Source organism: Trachypithecus francoisi, unplaced genomic scaffold (assembly GCF_009764315.1).
Source record: "Trachypithecus francoisi isolate TF-2019V2 unplaced genomic scaffold, Tfra_2.0 Lachesis_group2, whole genome shotgun sequence".
NCBI lineage: Eukaryota > Metazoa > Chordata > Mammalia > Primates > Cercopithecidae > Trachypithecus > Trachypithecus francoisi.
In genome coordinates this window covers 176,360,366-176,379,739 of record NW_022681465.1, presented here as the reverse complement: position 1 = coordinate 176,379,739, position 19,374 = coordinate 176,360,366, and the positions used below count along the sequence as shown (strand labels likewise).

The 19,374-nt window shown below is 35.0% G+C and overlaps 1 protein-coding gene across 7 annotated transcripts in view; it reads left to right on the top strand.

The window, feature by feature from the left end:
- COMMD10 (COMM domain containing 10) overlaps nucleotides 1-19,374 on the top strand; it is a 233,015-nt gene that overhangs the window by 65,407 nt on the left and 148,234 nt on the right. For all 7 annotated transcript variants that reach the window (XR_004430124.1, XR_004430126.1, XR_004430125.1 and 4 more), the window contains exon 5: nucleotides 12,141-12,251. Coding sequence is in view for 4 of the 7 variants with exons in the window: in XM_033181489.1 (XP_033037380.1) it covers nucleotides 12,141-12,251 (111 nt within the window). In the remaining 3 variants the exon portion in view is untranslated. The remainder of the gene's footprint in view (nucleotides 1-12,140; nucleotides 12,252-19,374) is intronic.

Genomic DNA, 19,374 nt, shown 5'->3' with positions numbered 1-19,374 from the left:
TTTTAGCAATGAAGTTTTTAAATTCAGGGGTGTATTTTTAAAGACATAATGCTCTTGTGCATTTAATAGACTACAGCATAGTGTAAACCAAAAAATTTATGTGACTCATTTTATTTTGGCTTTATTGCAGTGGTCAGAAAACTGAACCTGTGATATCTCTGAGGTATGGCTGTAGTTTGTGTAATGAACTATACATATATAGAATTTCCGCTTATGGCATTTGGCAGTTATAAAATAAATGGTGGATTATAACAAAATAACATAGATGATGTTTTCAGATTTAGTAGTTTTGGCTCTAACTTTATGTTTTTATGATTTATTATAATAAATAATAACTTTCATGAATATTCACACATACATAGTTTTTACAACTCATTCAGTATTTCTAAGCATTGTTTTTCAAACTGTAGATGACCTGTTCTGTTAGTGGGTAATGAAATCAATTTAAAGGTTTCTGAAATAGCATTTAAAAAAAAAGAAGAGAAACATAACAGATTATCAGAGAACACTGCTCTAGATAAAAATTGTTTTGTGAAACTTTTGTGTATGTGTATCAGTTTGCAGCATAAAAAGTATTCTTGCTGTGGGACACAGTCCAAAAACTGTAATGCTACTGTTTTTAGAGAGCTACTGGTAAAAATTTGACTGGTAACTTTACATTTTCTTTTCCCATTTTAAAGAGTTAATGTGACCGGGTGCAGTGGCTGATGCCTGTAATCCCAGCACTTTGGGAGGCCGAGGTGGGCGGATCACAAGGTCAGGAGTTCAAGACCAGCCTGACTAACATGGTGAAACCCCCATCTCTACTTAAAGATACAAAAATTACCCAGGTGTTGTGACGTGTGCCTGTAATCCTAGCTACTGGGGAGGCTGAGGCAGGAGAATCATTTGAATCCTGGAGGTGGAGGTGGCAGTGAGCTGAGATCACGTCACTGCATTCCAGCCTGGGTGACAGGGTGAGACTCTCTCAAAAAAAAGAGTTAATATAGTAATTTTGGCTAATTTGAGATGTGCTTAGAATTTTGGTTTACAGAGCAATTGTAAGAATTTAAGATTATATTGAAATTATAATATTTTGAGCTGACATTTTAGTAACATTCTCAGGTAAAAGGTAATGTAAGTGAGATGCCTAACTATTGTGTTAACAGTTTTGGCATGGGTTGAAAACCATTATAAATATTAGTGGCCTTCTTTCCTGTGTTTTATATTATTTTGATCATATTTAAACCTAGCACATTAAAGTGTAAGGACCCTCAGATTTAAATTTGAATATGAAATAATAAAACAAATTACATTAATATAGTTCACTGGTATGATATACACAGGGTAGAGTTTTATTTTAAATAGAAGCAAATATAATTAGCTAACTGAAGGCAAAACTCTATACTGAATTTTATTTCACATGTAACTAAAATATTGGTGATTGTCTTATTTGCTTAGTTATGAGTCTCAGGAATAATTAAATGGTATAAGATTTTTCACCTTAGCAACCTTAGCAGAGTAACTGTATCTTGTTTATATTGCCAATGCCTACTATAGACCTGACAAATAGAATGTATAATAAAATATTGTAAACAATGTAAGGAATTACTTATTCCCTTAGCTTTTAGGACATTGATATTTCTGAAGTATACATGCCACTTATTTTATGGGGCATCCCTCAGTTTTAATTTGTCTGTTGTTTCTTCATGATCAGATGTAGATTCTGATTTTTTGATTAGAATACTGTGTAAGTGACACTGTGACTTTTGCAGACTATCACACCTACAGGTACTAGATGTTCATTAGCTACTTTTTGGTAATGTTAATTTTGAACCCTTGGGTAAGGTGAGGTTCTCCACTGTATTACTACTCTATTGTTTTATAAATAAAGAGCAATCGTGGGTAGATACTTTTTGACTATGTAAACATAAAATTCCACATGAGACTTTCTCCACTTTGATTCAGTATCTTATGATGATTCTCACTTGACTGAACTTGTACCTTTGATTTTGATAGAATTTTAAACTTACAGAAAAGTTGCAGTAATGATGTAAGGAAGCCCCATATATTCTTTATCCCGGTTCACCAATTGTTTACATTTGTTTTACCTTTTTAATCTGTAAAATGGGGATAAGTGTTACCTATCTCACAGGGTTGTTAGTTTTCTTTGTCTTCTTTTTTCATTGAAAAGAGGTTTTAAAATTGCATTATGTAGCTATAAAGTATTAGGTTGTAATACTAGTTATCCTTTCTGTATTTTCTCTTCATTTAAGCTTTCTGACTACTGATTATTTTCTGTGAAACTTTTTTTTTTAAATAATTGTAAATTTGCAAAGAATAAGAAATAAGGTTCATGTTCAGGAAATATTTTATATTGCATTATTATGGCTATATATGTGTACATATTATACATCAAAAAGATGAAATCATTTTCACTTTAAAAATTTTACAACTGTTGTCATGTTATATCTAATTTGTACCTATAGAGTATTTCTTTTTATTATTATTATTATACTTTAAGTTCTAGGGTACATGTGCACAACGTGCAGGTTTGTTACATATGTATACTTGTGCCATGTTGGTGTGCTGCACCCATCAACCCGTCAGCACCCATCAACTCATCATTTACATGAGGTATAACTCCCAATGCCATTCCTCCCCCTACCCCCCTCCCCATAATAGGCCCCGGTGTGTGATGTTCCCCTTCCCGAGTCCAGGTGATCTCATTGTTCAATTCCGACCTATGAGTGAGAACATGTGGTGTTTGGTTTTCTGTTCTTGCAATAGTTGGCTGAGAATGATGGTTTCCAGCTGCATCTATGTCCCTACAAAGGACACAAACTCATCCTTTTTTATGACTGCATAGTATTCCATGGTGTATACGTGCCACTTTTTCTTAATCCAGTCTGTCACTGATGGGCATTTGAGTTGATTCCAAGTCTTTGCTATTGTGAATAGTGCCACAGTAAACATACGTGTGCATGTGTCTTTATAGCAGCATGATTTATAATCCTTTGGGTATATACCCAGTCATGGGATGGCTGGGTTATATGGTATTTCTAGTTCTAGATCCTTGAGGAATCACCATACTGTTTTCCACATTGGTTGAACTAGTTTACAGTCCCACCAACAGTGTAAAAGTGTTCCTATTTCTCCACATCCTCTCCAGCACCTGTTGTTTGCTGACTTTTGAATGATTGCCATTCTAACTGGTGTGAGATGGTATCTCATTGTGGTTTTGATTTGCATTTCTCTGATGGTGAGTGATGATGAGCATTTTTTCATGTGTCTGTTGGCTGTATGCACGTCTTCGTTTGAGAAATGTCTGTTCATATCCATTGCCCACTTTTTGATGGGGTTGTTTTTTTCTTATAAATTTGTTTGAGTTCTTTGTAGATTCTGGATATTAGCCCTTTGTCAGATGAGTAGATTGCAAAAATTTTCTCCCATTCTGTAGGTTGCCTGTTCACTCTGATGGTAGTTTCTTTTGCTGTGCAGAAGCTCTTTAATTAGTTCTCATTTGTCAATTATGGCTTTTGTTGCCGTTGCTTTTGGTGTTTTAGACATGAAGTCCTTGCCCATGCCTATGTCCTGAATGGTATTACCTAGATTTTCTTCTAGGGTTTTTATGGTATTAGGTCTAACATTTAAGTCTCTATTCCGTCTTGAATTAATTTTCATATAAGCAGTAAGGAAAGGATCCAGTTTCAGCTTTTACTTATGGCTAGCCAATTTTCCCAGCATGATTTATTAAATAGGGAATCTTTTCCCCATTTCTTGTTTTTGTCAGGTTTGTCAAAGATCAGATGGCTGTAGATGTGTGGTATTATTTCTGAGGACTCTGTTCTGTTCCATTGGTCTATATCTCTGTTTTGGTACCAGTACCATGCTGTTTTGGTTACTGTAGCCTTGTAGTATAGTTTGAAGTCAGGTAGCCTGATGCCTCCAGCTTTGTTCTTTTGACTTAGGATTGTCTTGGCAATCTGGGCCCTTTTTTGGTTCCATATGAACTTTAAAGCAGTTTTTTCCAATTCTGTGAAGAAAGTCATTGGTAGCTTGATGGGGATGGCATTGAATCTATAAATAACCTTGGGCAGTATGGCCATTTTCACGATATTAATTCTTCCTATCCATGAGCATGGTATGTTCTTCCATTTGTTTGTGTCCTCTTTTATTTCACTGAGCAGTGGTTTCTAGTTCTCCCTGAAGAGTTCCTTTACATCCCTTGTAAGTTGGATTCCTAGGTATTTTATTCTCTTTGAAGCAATTGTGGATGGAAGTTCATTCCTGATTTGGCTCTCTTGTTTGTCTGTTACTGCCGTATAAGAATGCTTGTGATTTTTACACATTAATTTTGTATCCTGAGACTTTGCTGAAGTTGCTTATCAGCTTAAGGAGATTTTGGGCTGACATGATGGGGTTTTCTAAATATACAATCATGTCATCTGCAAACAGGGACAATTTGACTTCTTCTTTTCCTAACTGAATACTCTTGATTTCTTTCTCTTGCCTAATTGCCCTAGCCAGAACTTCCAACACTATGTTGAATAGGAGTGGTGAGAGAGGGCATCCCTGTCTTGTGCCAGATTTCAAAGGGAATTTTTCCAGTTTTTGCCCATTCAGTATGATATTGGCTGTGGGTTTGTCATAAATAGCTCTTATTATTTTGAGATGCATTACATCAATACCGAATTTATTGAGAGTTTTTAGCATGAAGCGCTGTTGAATTTTGTCAAAGGCCTTTTCTGCATCTATTGAGATAATCATGTGGTTTTTGTCTTTGGTTCTGTTTTTTCTGTTTTTATGCTGGATTACGTTTATTGATTTGCGTATGTTGAACCAGCTTTGCTTCCCAGTAATGAAGCCCACTTGATCATGGTGGATAAGCTTTTTGATGTGCTGCTGGATTCGGTTTGCCAGTATTTTATTGAGGATTTTTGCATCGATGTTCATCAGGGATATTGGTCTAATATTCTCTTCTTTTGTTTTGTCTCTGCCAGGCTTTGGTATCAGGATGATGTTGGCCTCATAAAATAAGTTAGGGAGGATTCTCTCTTTTTCTATTGATTGAAATAGTTTCAGAAGGAATGGTACCAGCTCCTCCTTGTACCTCTGGTAGAATCCAGCTGTGAATCCGTCTGGTCCTGGACTTTTTTTGGTTGCTAGGCTGTTAATTATTGCCTCAATTTCAGAGCCTGCTATTGGTCTATTCAGGGATTCAACTTCTTCTTGGTTTAGTCTTGGGAGAGTATAAGTGTCCAGGAAATTATCCATTTCTTCTAGATTTTCTAGTTTATTTGCGTAGATGTGTTTATAGTATTCTCTGATGGTAGTTTGTATTTCTGTGGGGTCAGTGGTGATATCCCCTTTATCATTTTTTATTGCTTCTATTTGATTCTTCTCTTTTTTCTTCTTTATTAATCTTGCTAGCTGTCTATCAATTTAGCTTATCTTTTCAAAAAACCAGCTCCTGGAGTCATTGATTTTTTGGGTTTTTTTTTATGTCTCTATGTCCTTCAGTTCTGCTCTGATCTTAGTTATTTCTTGCCTTCTGCTAGCTTTTGAATGTGTTTGCTCTTGCTTCTCTAATTCTTTTAATTGTGATGTTAAAGTGTCAATTTTAGATCTTTCCAGCTTTCTCTTGTGGGCATTTAGTGCTATAAATTTCCCTCTACACACTGCTTTGAATGTGTCCCAGAGATTCTGATATGTTGTATCTTTGTTCTCATTGGTTTCAAAGAACATCTTTATTTCTGCCTTCATTTCGTTATGTACCCAGTAGTCATTCAGGAGCAGGTTGTTCAGTTTCCATGTAGTTGAGTGGTTTTGATTGAGTTTCTTAGTCCTGAGTTCTAGTTTGGTTGCACTGTGGTCTGAGAGACAGTTTGCTATAATTTCTGTTCTTGTACATTTGCTGAGGAGTGCTTTACTTCCAATTATGTGATCAATTTTGGAATAAGTGCAATGTGGTGCTGAGAAGAATGTATATTCTGTTGATTTGGGGTGGAGAGTTCTGTAGATGTCTATTAGGTCCGCTTGGTGCAGAGATGAGTTCAATTCCTGGATATCCTTGTTAACTTTCTGTCTCGTTGATCTGTCTAATGTTGACAGTGGGGTATTGAAGTCTCCCATTATTATTGTATGGGAGTCTAAGTCTCTTTGTAAGTCTCTAAGGACTTGCTTTATGAATCTGGGTACTCCTGTATTGGGTGCATATATATTTAGGATAGTTAGCTCTTCCTGTTGAATTGATCCCTATAGCATTATGTAATGGCCTTCTTTGTCTCTTTTGATCTTTGATGGTTTAAAGTCTGTTTTATCAGAGAGTAGGATTGCAACCCCTGCTTTTTTTTTGTTCTCCATTTGCTTGGTAAATCTTCTCCCATTTCTTTATTTTGAGCCTGTGTGTGTCTCTGCATGTGAGATGGGTCTTCTGAATACAGCAAACTGATGAGTCTTGACTCTTTATCCAATTTGCCAGTCTGTGTCTTTTAATTGGACCATCTAGTCCGTTTACATTTAAGGTTAATATAGTTATGTGTGAACTTGATCCTGTCATTGTGATATTTGCTGTTTATTTTGCTCTTTAGCTGATGAAGTTTATTCCTAGTATCGATGGTCTTTACATTTTGGCATATTTTTGCAATGGCTGGTACTGCTTGTTCCTTTCCATGTTTAGTGTTTCCTTCGGGGTCTCTTGTAAGGGAAGCCTGGTGGTGACAAAATCTCTAAGCATTTGCTTATCTGTAAAGGATTTTATTTCTCCTTCATTTATGAAACTTGGTTTGGCTGGATATGAAATTCTGGGTTGAAAATTCTTTTCTTTAAGAATGTTGAATATTGGCCCCCACTCTCTCCTGGCTTGTAGAGTTTCTGCCGAGAGATCTGCTGTTAGTCTGATGAGCTTCCCTTTGTGGGTAACCCGACCTTTCTCTCTGGCTGCCCTTAACATTTTTTCCTTCATTTCAACTTTGGTGAATCGAACAATTTTGTGTCTTGGAGTTGCTCTTCTTGAGGAGTGTCTTTGTGGCGTTCTCTGTATTCCCTGAATTTGAATGGTGGCCTGCCTTACTAGGTTGGGGAAGTTCTCCTGGATGATATCCTGAAGAGTGTGTTCCAACTTGGTTCGATTTTCCCCCTCACTTTCAGGCACCCCAATCAGACGTAGATTTGGTCTTTTCACATAATCCCATACTTCTTGAAGGCTTTGTTCATTTCTTTTTCCTCTTTTTTCTTTAGACTTCTCTTCTTGCTTCATTTCATTCATTTGATCCTCAATCGCTGATACTCTTTCTTCCGGTTGATCGAGTCGGTTACTGAAGCTTGTGTATTTGTCACGTATTTCTCGTGTCATGGTTTTTATCTCTGTCTGTTCGTTTATGGCCTTCTCTGCATTGATTGTTCTAGTTATCCATTCTTCCATTATTTTTTCAAGATTTTTAGTTTCTTTGCACTGGGTACGTAATTCCTCCTTTAGCTCTGAGAAGTTTGATGGATTGAAGCCTTCGTCTCTGAACTCGACAAAGTCATTCTCCATCCAACTTTGATCCATTGCTGGTGATGAACTGCGTTCCTTTTGAGGGGGAGATGCGCTCTTATTTTTTGAATTCCCAGCTTTTCTGCCCTGCTTTTTCCCCATCTTTGTGATTTTATCTGCCTTTGGTCTTTGATGATGGTGACGTACTGATGAGGTTTTGGTGTGGGTGTCCTTCCTGTTTGTTAGTTTTCCTTCTAACAGTCAGGCCCCTCAGCTATAGGTCTGTTGGAGATTGCTTGAGGTCCACTCCAGACCCTGTTTGCCTGGGTATCAGCAGCAGAGGCTGCAGAAGATAGAATATTGCTGAACAGCGAGTGTTCCTGTCTGATTCTTGCTCTGGAAGCTTCGTCTCAGGGGTGTACCCTGCTGTGTGAGGTGTGGGATGTTGGTCTGCACCTGGTGGGGAATGTCTCCCAGTTAGGCTACTCAGGGGTCAGGGACCCACTTGAGCAGGCAGTCTTTCCGTTCTCAGATCTCAGCCTCTTCTGTGAAACTTTATGTGTGGGTGTATGCATGCACAAACACATACGAGGTCAGCAATTTTATTTACTTTCTTTATTACTTTGTCATGTGGCCATGGAACAAATATTTTTCAATGACAAAATTTAGTAGAAAAGGCTCTGGAAATTAAGAAAGCCAATCCATGAACACCTAAAATTATGCCTTTTAAAAATTACCTTCCTTGTGCATACTCTTTATTTCAATTCAATTCTACAGATAGATGTAGAATGTGCCTACTGTGTGCTGGGCATTATTCTAAGTGCTCCGATATAGCACTGATAAAAAGAACAAAAAACTTTGTTCCCAAGGAGTTTAGAATCTTAAGTGGTAGTCAACAAACAAATAAATACTATATGTTATGATAGATGGTAAAAAGCCCTAAGAAAATAAAGCAAGGCAAGTAGTGACACAGTTCACTTATTAGTTTTCTGTTATCCAGGGACTGAGAATACAGTTTGTTCATTTATTGACCCTGCTTCCCTGTCTTCTGGACATTTGTTTTGTCAGTCATTCTTACTGTTAGTTGAAGTCGAAGAAACTCTAATCTAGAAATTGTTTACTTGGTTCTACTTAGGGAGTGGGTAGTAAATAAGTCTTTCAAAATTTGATGCAATTATCCAAAATTATTGAATGTGTATGTACTTTTCTGAGATAAATTTCTATACTTTTCATTCAGTTATCAAATAGTCTGCGACCCAAAATATTTAAGTGGTGACTCTAATTTATCCTTTCTTCTAACCACATAGCTAAGAAGTTTTGTGAATGAGTAACACAGTCTTGATTAACATGAGGTTTGCAGGCTAGCCTTTGTGTACCTATCTCTAGTTAGTAACTTTTAAAATTAGAGTTGTATCTTTTTGACAGATGACTTTTTAATAATCTTCTTAAATGAATATAATAACATTCTAAATGTGTTTAAAATATGCAATTTTGTTTGTACTTTTAAAATCAAAATACTTGATAGTTTCTTGTGTGATGATATATATTTTAAGTTGTATTTTCCAAAGACAATTTATAATATCAACAAGAAAGGCTAACTCATGGCCATATTATAAATACACACTTATCTAGTTGGGGAAAGAATATACAGATTGGACAGAACACCTAATTGGAGAAATTGGGAGAGGAGGTGCCACTAACTCAATATTTGACAATGCACCATTTAACCCTTTACAACTTAGTGAGGCAGATATTATTGTCTCTATTTTGCAGATGAGAAAACTGAGGCTCAAAGAGGTGAATAGAATATGTAACTTGCTTAAGGTCAATTAGTATGGAACTTCACAGCCCACACTCAGCTGCCATTTAGCAAATCAAATGAAAGCTAGGGTAATGTTTACTCATTATAAAAAGGATTTCTGGACATGCTTTGGCCTGCAGATAATATTGTATGTGTGACAGGTGGGGTGTATGTGTGTGTGTGTGTGTGTGTGTGTGTGTGTGTATGTATGTATGTATGTGTATGTGAAGAACCAACCAAATATTAGCTCTATAGGTTGCAATCCTGCCTCCTACCAAAGCCATAGCCAAGTGGAAATACAACGTTTTTTTCTTCCTCTTTCATACATTCATTTTCATGTGAATACTTCTTGAAAGTTTGTGTATGTTATGTGATTGATCACTTGTCTGAGAGGAATCTTTAATGTTGACTCTGTTAGAGGCTGTTGTAGGTCACAAGGATATAAAGGTGAATAAGACTCCAACTGTCTTCTAATGGAGGTTACACTCTACTCTGAGGAGATAGACATGTAGACAAATTATTGCAATAAACTGATCTAAATGTTAATAGAGAAAGATGTAGAGTGCTGAGGGAACAGAGTAGCAGACTACAGAGGGAAGGGAAAGGAAAAAATAACAGAGGAGGTGACATTGGAGCCAAAGAAGAGATATGTGAAACAGCGTAGTGTGTTCTGGGAATCTTATTTGGTTCACTGTGGCTAAATTATAGATAATTAGGAATATGTTCTAGAACATAGGACTGGAAAGGTTGTTATCACGTCCTGAGGGGTTTTGTATACTAGACTTAGGACTTAAGAGTTTGGATTTTATTTTGTAGGTAGTAAGGAGCCATTGGAGACTTTTAAGAAGGGAAGTGGGATGATGGGATGAGGTTCTATAGGAGGCAGGTAGCCCAGTTAGAAGACTATTGTGATAGTCTGGGAATATGTGGATGATGAGAGTCTGAAATCAGTCATGAATTTTGGAAAATATTTGAAAAATATTTAGAAGATATTATAGAACAAATTAGGTGACCAAAATGCCTTATATTTATACTACTTTATAGTTGCCAAAATCCTTTAAGTGTGCATGCTATTGGATATTATCAGTAACCCAGAAAAGTAGGTAGTTCAAATGGATTGAGTTCCATTTTGTATGAGGAAATTGAGATCTTGAAAGATGTGGCTTAGCCACGGTCACATAGCTAGTAATAGTTTAAGCGTGAACCAAATCATAAGCTTCAAATTCAGGATTCTTTTTAATTTGTCTGCATCATCTCTATGCAGTGCTTAAGCATACATTAATTAATATCAAGGCCTGATCATGGTAGGGTGTGCGTTTTAATTTATTCACTTAATATCTCTCTTCATTAGTTATGTTAAGTGCCTAATGGAGAGGGATAGGATCAATTAAATAAGGTAAGTGCAACATTTTACAGGTCAATATAAATACCTGGAATGTGCTTTTCAATTAAGACGACATGTATGCCAATGCTTTTTTAATATATGAGAATGGTTATGACATTTATTCCTATTTTATTGGAGAGTCTATTGCATGGGACTTGATAATAGTGTCAGGCTGGTTTCAGAGACTGTGCTTACTTAATCAGTGTTAAAGATCAGTGTATAAAGAATCCTTACTTAACATGTACCATTAAATTGATTTTGTATTAGGTATTATAGAGATATTATAGATTATATCTCTACAACATCTTCCTTCTTTTTACCCATAACCTCTAAAAGGTTTGGTGCCAGAAGGAACAGAACTGTATCTTTATTTTCTCATCACATCCTCTCTCAAATAGATAATACTTTCATTGCTCTCTTTCCAACTTGGCTTTGAGTCACTGCTGTGATTCTAGCTGTTGAACAGTCTTTCAAATTAAGTGATTAGTATTCTAGTCAAGGAAAAATTGTTGTGAGCCTGCCATTCTTACCCAGTATTGTTAAGGTAGTTTTACTAAATCTATTATTAGGGTCGTGTTCTCAGAGGCATATGACAATTGTGTTTCACAAAACTTCCCTAAATATTGATACTTGAGATTTACAGGAAATTAAATCTAAAACTTTAAACTTTTGAAGCTGGAGGCACCAATAAGCTGCTGAAGTTCAGTATAAAGCCACATCTGTGCTCCTTAATACTTTATAAGAAAAGTTTCTCTGCCTTAGTCTTCCTTTACTATTTTTGTCTTACTTGATTAAAATTTTGCTGTTGTATTAACTAATAAATTCAAAGGAAATGTTCTGATTAGTTTCTGTTACAACTGGGAACGATAGTAAGAGTACCTTGTAAAGTATGATAGTCTGTTGTGTAACACTTGCTAGGTAGTAGATATGAGTTCTCTGCCTGACTATTTCAATCTCATTGTATCTAAAAGTGTGAACCTCTTACCATCTGGATACTTTAGTTTCCCTCTAAATTAAAAAGAAAAAAACAAAATTTTACCTGTATAGTACCTAATGCAAAGGTTTTTGAAAGATGATGGGAAGTCATTAAAGTGCTTTTCACCAATTTATGCTATTTACTAGTTGAAATTTGTAACTATTTAAAAACCATTAGTTTTAAAAAATACTATTTTAAAATAGTAATTTACTATTTAATATTTAAAAACCATTGGCTCTTTTAATGTATTTCACTGCTTGGTATTAGAATTTTTTATTTTTAGAATAGAGTATATTTAAAGATGACTTTTGCTGTTAAATTTGACAGGTGTGGCAGGAGGCCAATCTAGTAAGCCCAAAGGGAGAACTCGCAGATGAGGTAGGTTAAAGGAGCCCTGGAACTGACTTTCTGTGAAGCCCAGCCTACCCGTACACATTCCTGCAGAGTGGAGATTTGCTTAAAGTTGACTATTTTCTTCCTTCTGTACCATCTGATTCAAATCTACACCTGTCTTTTAAAGCTAGAGACGGTTGGATGGCAACTTAACCTTCAGATGGCTCACTCTGCTCAAGCAAAACTAAAATCTCCTCAAGCTGTGTTACAACTCGGAGTGAACAATGAAGATTCAAAGGTAAGAAATGGTATCCCATTAAAAGGATGTATTTTGTTTGTTGGGACTCAAACTTTTTATTCTTAGCAGTCTTTGCTCTCTGGATTTAAATTTTAAACATAATTCAGTTAAACAATTATTAATAAGTGGATCTTTTTTGATAGATTTTGATGTCAGATTTAAATATCACCGTTATTTATCTCAAGAAATAGCTTATCTTGCAAAGTACCTTTCATGCAAAAACATTTCATAATGTCTTCTTTTAAATTCTGCAGTGAAAAAAAATTGGTGAAGACCACATAAAATTATGATTTTAATGTTTTAGGTATTTGAGAATATTCCTGAGTGTTTCATGTTTTAAGCTGAATATATGTGGTAGAGGGAATATTGTTTGTTGTCCAGCTAGTGCCTGGAACAATAAATATGATGGAGACCTGAATTGTATTTTTGTGTGTGTAGTAGTGTAGTATGCTTGCATGTGTTTAAATCCCAGCTTTTGAGAAATATAATTTTTTTTTATACCACAGGGTGATTTTTACTTTATTATTAATTTCAGAACAACTTGAACATGATTATTAAAGATCAAAGCATTGCCATGAAATAGTTTTTGTTACTGCAACATATAGGGAAATACGTCTTTCAGATATGACAAGAGCTTTTTATCATATTTTATATTGTAATTGATTATCTTTTAAGATAGAAAAGGGGGAGTGACTTTTTCCTCCTAAGTAGATAAGACTATCTCATCTTCAGACAAAATAGAATTGAAAATGAGGTATTAGAGAATATCTGAGGAAGGAGATTACAGTGACTGAATGCGATAATAGAATAATGGAAGAAATGTTAGTATTAATAACAGGAATTGAAGAATGGGAATATTATTACTTTTTTGTTAAAACTTTCACTATTCATTCTATTATGCACGTTTCTGGCTTCTTTCAGAAGTACCTAGCCCAGGTTATATGACAATAAAATTCTGTGCAGTTGACTTGAGTCTTATATATAATGTATTAGTTTATTACAGTGTTTCAAAAGTATCATTTTATTTCACAGATTTTCGCTGGAAAGTAATACGAACTTAGTGGTTAGAGTCAAGCTGTTAGAGTATGTCTAGTGGTTTCCCTTTATCTGCAGTTTCACTTTCCGTAGTTTCAGTTACCCACTGCTGTTTGAAATAGGTGAGTACAGTACAGTAAGATGAGAGAAAGAGACTACGTCCACATAACTTTATTACACTATGTTGTTATGGTTGTTCTATTTTATTATGACTGTTGTTAATCTCTTACAGTGCCTAATTTATAAATTAGACTTTATCATAGGTTTGTGTATATGGGAAAAAACAGTATATATTGGGTTCAGTACTATCCATGGTTTCAGGCCTCCACTGGGAGTTTTGGAGTGTATCCTCCCACCATGGGCAGGGAGACTACTATGTGCTCTGCAGTTTAGTGTAGTGTAACCTTTGGCAAATTACTTAATCCTTGATTCTCAGTTTCTTTATCTGTAAAATACAGGTGCTAGTATCTATCTATCCACACAATGTTTATGAAGACTGAATACCTAGAATATGTCAAGTGTTTAGTCCAGTGCCCAGTAGTACAGCATGTGCTCAATAAATGCTGGCTGCTACTATCATCATCAATAAAACTGTTTTGTTTCTAGCTAAAATAAAGAAATCAATCCATTTGTTTTAATTCAAAGTTCTCATTATTTCCTGATGAAATTATTACCTCTTCCCTTGTTCCTTGCATTCACTCTCCCCCCCACCTTTTTTTATTATATTTTTCATATATATCCTTACTGGAAATTAGGGAGGGGAAAAAGAGCCTGGAAAGTCCCTTTTATTTCTTCTGTGAACTGAGTAAGGTATTCCTTTAGGTATAGGATGATGATCTGGAACTCACTAGTGTAGACTGGAACTATTCCATGAGTGAAAATACATGCATACATGCACATTCCAAGTAGCTATATACTTCCTCTGTTTTACTTTTCGTGACTACCTAATGTTAAGTCTGCATAGCTAAAAGCATTTTATATGTTGGAAGTACACTGTTTTCACCACATACATTGGATATGCTTTAAGCATCATGAGTGCAGCAATGCTTGTCTTTGGGATTCTCAAGTCCTCCTAGCTTCTTTGTTACATCTTCAAAGTATGCCTATGTGTCTATTATATTTTTAGGCAGTAGGAATAAAAGAATAATGCTTCTTGTAAGACAGCCATGTTAATAAGACTTTCAGATTATTCAGGAAGATGTGAATATCTAGATGTGAAATCTAGCTCATTTGAAATATGAGCTTGAGTACATTTATGTTTTTCTGTGTGTTTGTATTTTGAAATTTTGAATAAATGTATATATGCACCTTGATTAATCTTATAACTCTAGCAGAGCTGGAGCACCATTTTCATTAACAAATATGCTGAGGAAGAAGAGCAGAAGCACACATACGTAAAAGATATTTCCCTTTCATCTTGTATGTAGACTTAAGTGACTTCTTTGTATTGCCTTTCTCTTTTACGGTATTGTACACATTTTGTGCCGGTGTCTTTTATCTCCTAAACAATAGACACATAATGAGGTATAGAGCTACCATCACCTAGGCAGAAACATACCATCTCCAAGTGATATGGTGTGCCCTAGCTCTAAAGGACCGGTTACCTACGATCCCTGTTCTCCTCAGTGTACTGCTGGCTGGAATTACTGCTCTTTCTTTTGTGTACCTTCTCCTTGATGTTAGGATTTTGTATTCTGTTCTTTATACTCTTCATCTTGTTCCTTATGTTAATTTTTATGTGACTCCTGTTATTAAGGACCACTCACTACTTTTCTCTCAAATATTTACTTTGTTATGAAATGAGAATTCTTCACAGGTTGGAATATTAAGTAAAAGGAATGAGGGTATAGAGCATGTTTTAAAAAGCAAGTTTATTAAAGGAAAGGAAAGCTTTTACCAAAAGGGAGATTAAATGTTATCACTGCTTAGTTTAGGATATAAAGTATCTTAAAGTACAAAACTATCATACTTATGAAGTTGGTGTTTGTTTAAAACAGGAAGCATTGAGTACAGTTCTCACAAATGTGTATTTTACAGGGTAGTTATCCTGAAAATATACATATATTAAACTATTGGGAGGATTAGTGTCACTGTAAATTGTGAGGGAGTATTTTGGTGGTGTTTACTTTCGAGCTGTTGAACTGAAAATTTACTGTAATTCACTGAAGAGTGTGGTTTATGAGGAGCTCCTTGTCTTCTTTTTCCCTTCTAACATACACATGAAAAATGTAGCCTGCAGTGAAGTTTTAATTGCTATCACACTGGATAACACTGTTTGACTGTAGTCTCCTTTCTTAGAACACTTCTGTCTCAAGGCTTTCCTGTTTTGCTACTAATTTTATCACAAAAACTGGGTGATTGTAGTTTTCCTGCAGTATTTTGATATGTATTCTAGTTGTTTTTGGTTAATTGTCTTAATGTTTGTCTACTGTGTTTAGGAAAGTGAGATTATTTTCCTGTTCCACAGATACCTCAAATTGAGTTTTCTGACTTAAAGTTTTTTTCATTAGGGGGCAGTAGAGTGCTTTGCTTACCGAGCCTTTTCTGGCATTCACAGTGTTATTTGAAATAACATTTAAAATAATTTGTGAAGTCAGTAGTTGAAGGAAATGCTAAGTGTTTACATTTCTAATCTGTATAGAACAATAGAGTTCCCTTATTTATTTCCATAAAAAAATTAATGCTTATTAATCATTTATGTATAGAACAAATAAATGAAATCATCATGATTTGACTTTTGAAATTTGTATATGATCATTTGCCAGAATGAAATATATTAAAAGCTTTCTACATTATTGACTTTTTTGTTACATTATGTCACTTATATTAATTTCTTCATGAGAAAAAAGCATAAAATAGTCCATAAGATAATTGAATGGCACTATTAGGTTATAATGTAACTAGTTCTAGGCCCATTGTAGTCAGCTGAAAGTTCTTTATTTATAGAGAGTAATGTCATTTGTAACAAATGTTGATAATATTGTCTGACACCAACACTTTAACTTTGAATATCTTAAAATACTTTAATTTTGCTGTTAATCTTTGTACACTTTTTTCCCCAGTAAATTCCTGTTAAAGACAAACCTGTTTTGTTAATACAGGGATTCCACATTTTATTTGTACATCTTTGAGGAAGGATCCCTGTGTTTCATTTTTTTTCTTTTGCAATAACTGTGGTAAAATCACCCTGACAGAACTTTTATTTATCTTAATGTTAAATTAGATTATAATCAGGTTGCAGAAAGTACTTTACGTAAAAGTAATTATGATTTTGAATGAATTTGGGACTCTTAATACTAGTTTTCTGACTTAGAGCTCTTCATTCTTATTTCCAAAATATGTGACAAATTCTATTAAGTGTGAAAAAATGGGCAAAAGTTCTTTTTTAAGTGTTTATGCTATACATGGTATCACCTCTTTTTATGTTTAAAACATCTCTTCCAGGCATGATTTCTTATTATTCTTATTTTATTGATAAGTGGAGATGTAGAAGCACAGAGAAGTTAAATAATATTCCCATGTTATACAGATAGTAAACAGTAAACCTAGGGTTTGAATCCAGGCAATTTTATTTGAGTTCCAGTTTATCAGTAGGATGCTGTATCGTCTTGTTAATGTAATAACTTAGCAGTTGATCTTGTAATATGTGTGTATGTTTCAAGGTGTTGAAAGCTATTCTAAAATGTAAAGTTGTTCATGGGATTATAGTTACACGGAGTCTAGATTTAATTTTTCTCTTTCCCCTTTATTTGACTAAGTTGAAACAATTTTACATTTTTAGTCCATTAGAAACACCATTTACTCTCATGTAGTAAGTAAAGTTATAAATGATGTCAGTTCAACAGAGGCTGCCTTTTATTAACAAATATTATTGTAAGGGCTACATGACATCAATGATGTTGATGTCTTGTGAGCAAATAAGCTATATCAGTTAAAAAGAAAAGATGCCCTCAGATCTATTTAGGACAGATTTCTCAGAGAAAAATATGTATGCTATTCAAATCATGAATTCTTGTTATAGAAATTTACATCTTTTCATCTTAAAGGTGGTGTTAGTATTAACTGATTTGGAAGGACCTTCACATTTTTTAGCGTTATGTGAGTTGGTCTGCCTTTTCCTTTTTTTTTTCTTGAGGTATCCCGTATCATATCTTTATTAGAATAAATCACACTAAAGAATACTTTCTCACCCTTGTTTACACATACAGACGAGATAATTCAACTGATAAGACATAATTCAAATATAAATAAAATCATTCTCTCACATATTTAACATTGTTGAGTGGCTTTTTAAGTTGTATATATTTAAGGTATACAACATGCTGTTTTGATATAAATATACGTAGTAAAATGATTGCTACTATTAAGAAAATTAACCCATCCATCACCTGCCATAATTACATTTTTTTTGTGTTTGGTAAAAGCACCTAAAATCTATTTTCCTAGCAAAATTTCAGTTTACGATACAATATTATTAGCTATAGTCCTCATGCTGTACATCAGCTCTCCAGACTTATTTATGTTACATAACTGCAAGTTCATATGCTTTGACCTGCTTCCCATTTTCTCCCTTTCCTTGTCTCTGATAATCACTGTTCTACTAGGCATTTTGTAAAAATTCCACATGTAAGTGAGATCATGCAGTATTTTTCTTTCCATGTCTGGCTTATTTCACTTACCATAATGTCCTCCAGATTCATCTATTTTGTTGCAAATGGCACTATATCCTTTTTCAAGGCTGACTCATATTCCTATGTGTGTGTATATGTGTCTGTGTCTGTTTGTATATATGTATATGTATTTTTTTCCTCTATTTTCTGACCTCTCAAATAGCATTCAGTACTGCCCTCCATCTTGAAATATTTCCTTCTCCTGTCCCACAAAGTGATCACCAGTGATCTCCATGTCACTAAATTCATTTTTTAACACTATGAAGTGATTATAAGCTCAGGCTATGGAGTCAGACAGACCTGGGTTCAAATTATGGCACCATCAATTAATGCTAAATTCAATAAAGTTAATATGCACTGACTTTTTAAACATCTTGAATTCAGCTCAAGATGAATCAAGAAATATTTTTTAAACATTTACTACATGTGAGTTACTAGGCAAGGTATTTGTGATATAGGCAGGTTTTATTTTCTGTCATGGAGCTTATGGGCTAGCAGGAAATACATATGTTAAGCCAATAAATGTAAGTTTGATGACTAGTACAAAGGAGGAAACATGGAAACCAATAGCAAGAAATTAGAAACTGTGACAGGCAGAGAAGCTTTCAGATGGAGGAAAAAACACCTGAAAGAGGACAGAGGTTTATTTTTTGAGCATTTCAAATATGGAGGTACCTGAGATATCCAGGTGGAGATTGTCAGGTTTGTAGTCTGAGACATGGGAGAACATTGTAAACTAGAAATTGAGGTTTGGAAATCATTGAGATTATAATTTCAGTCTTGGGAATGGAAGAGATCACTTAGAGGATACAGTAGAACTAACATTTAAATGACAAGTAGAATTGAAACAGCTTGTGACAGTGATTGGGAAGGACTAGCCAAATACCAAAGGAAGAGAGCATCTTAGGGTGAATCATGTCACCTGTTGCGACTAAGTAAAGTTAGAGGGAAGCAGGGGCAGAGAGAGAAGATAATAATTCCGACAGCCATGAAGCAGGTGCTCGTATTTTCCTATTAAGTAGATCAAGAAACCCAGACTCAGTGGCTAAGTGTCTTTCTCTAAATCGGATACTAGAAAGAAAGTGATGGTGCCATAATTTGAACCCAGGTCTGTCTGACTCCATAGCCTGAGCTTATAATCACTGCATAGTGTTAAAAAATGAATTTAGTGACATGGAGATCACTGGTGATCACTTTGTGGGACAGGAGAAGGAAATATTTCAAGATGGAGGGCAGTACTGAATGCTATTTGAGAGGTCAGAAAAGAGAAGAACAGACATGTGACTGTTGGATTTCGTAAAATGGACTTCTCTGATGACCTAGACCATTATGATTTCAGTAACAATTGAGAGGAGGAGAAAGAAACCTGATTGGGATAAACTGACTAAAGAATATGAGGTGAGAGTGGAAGTAGTGAT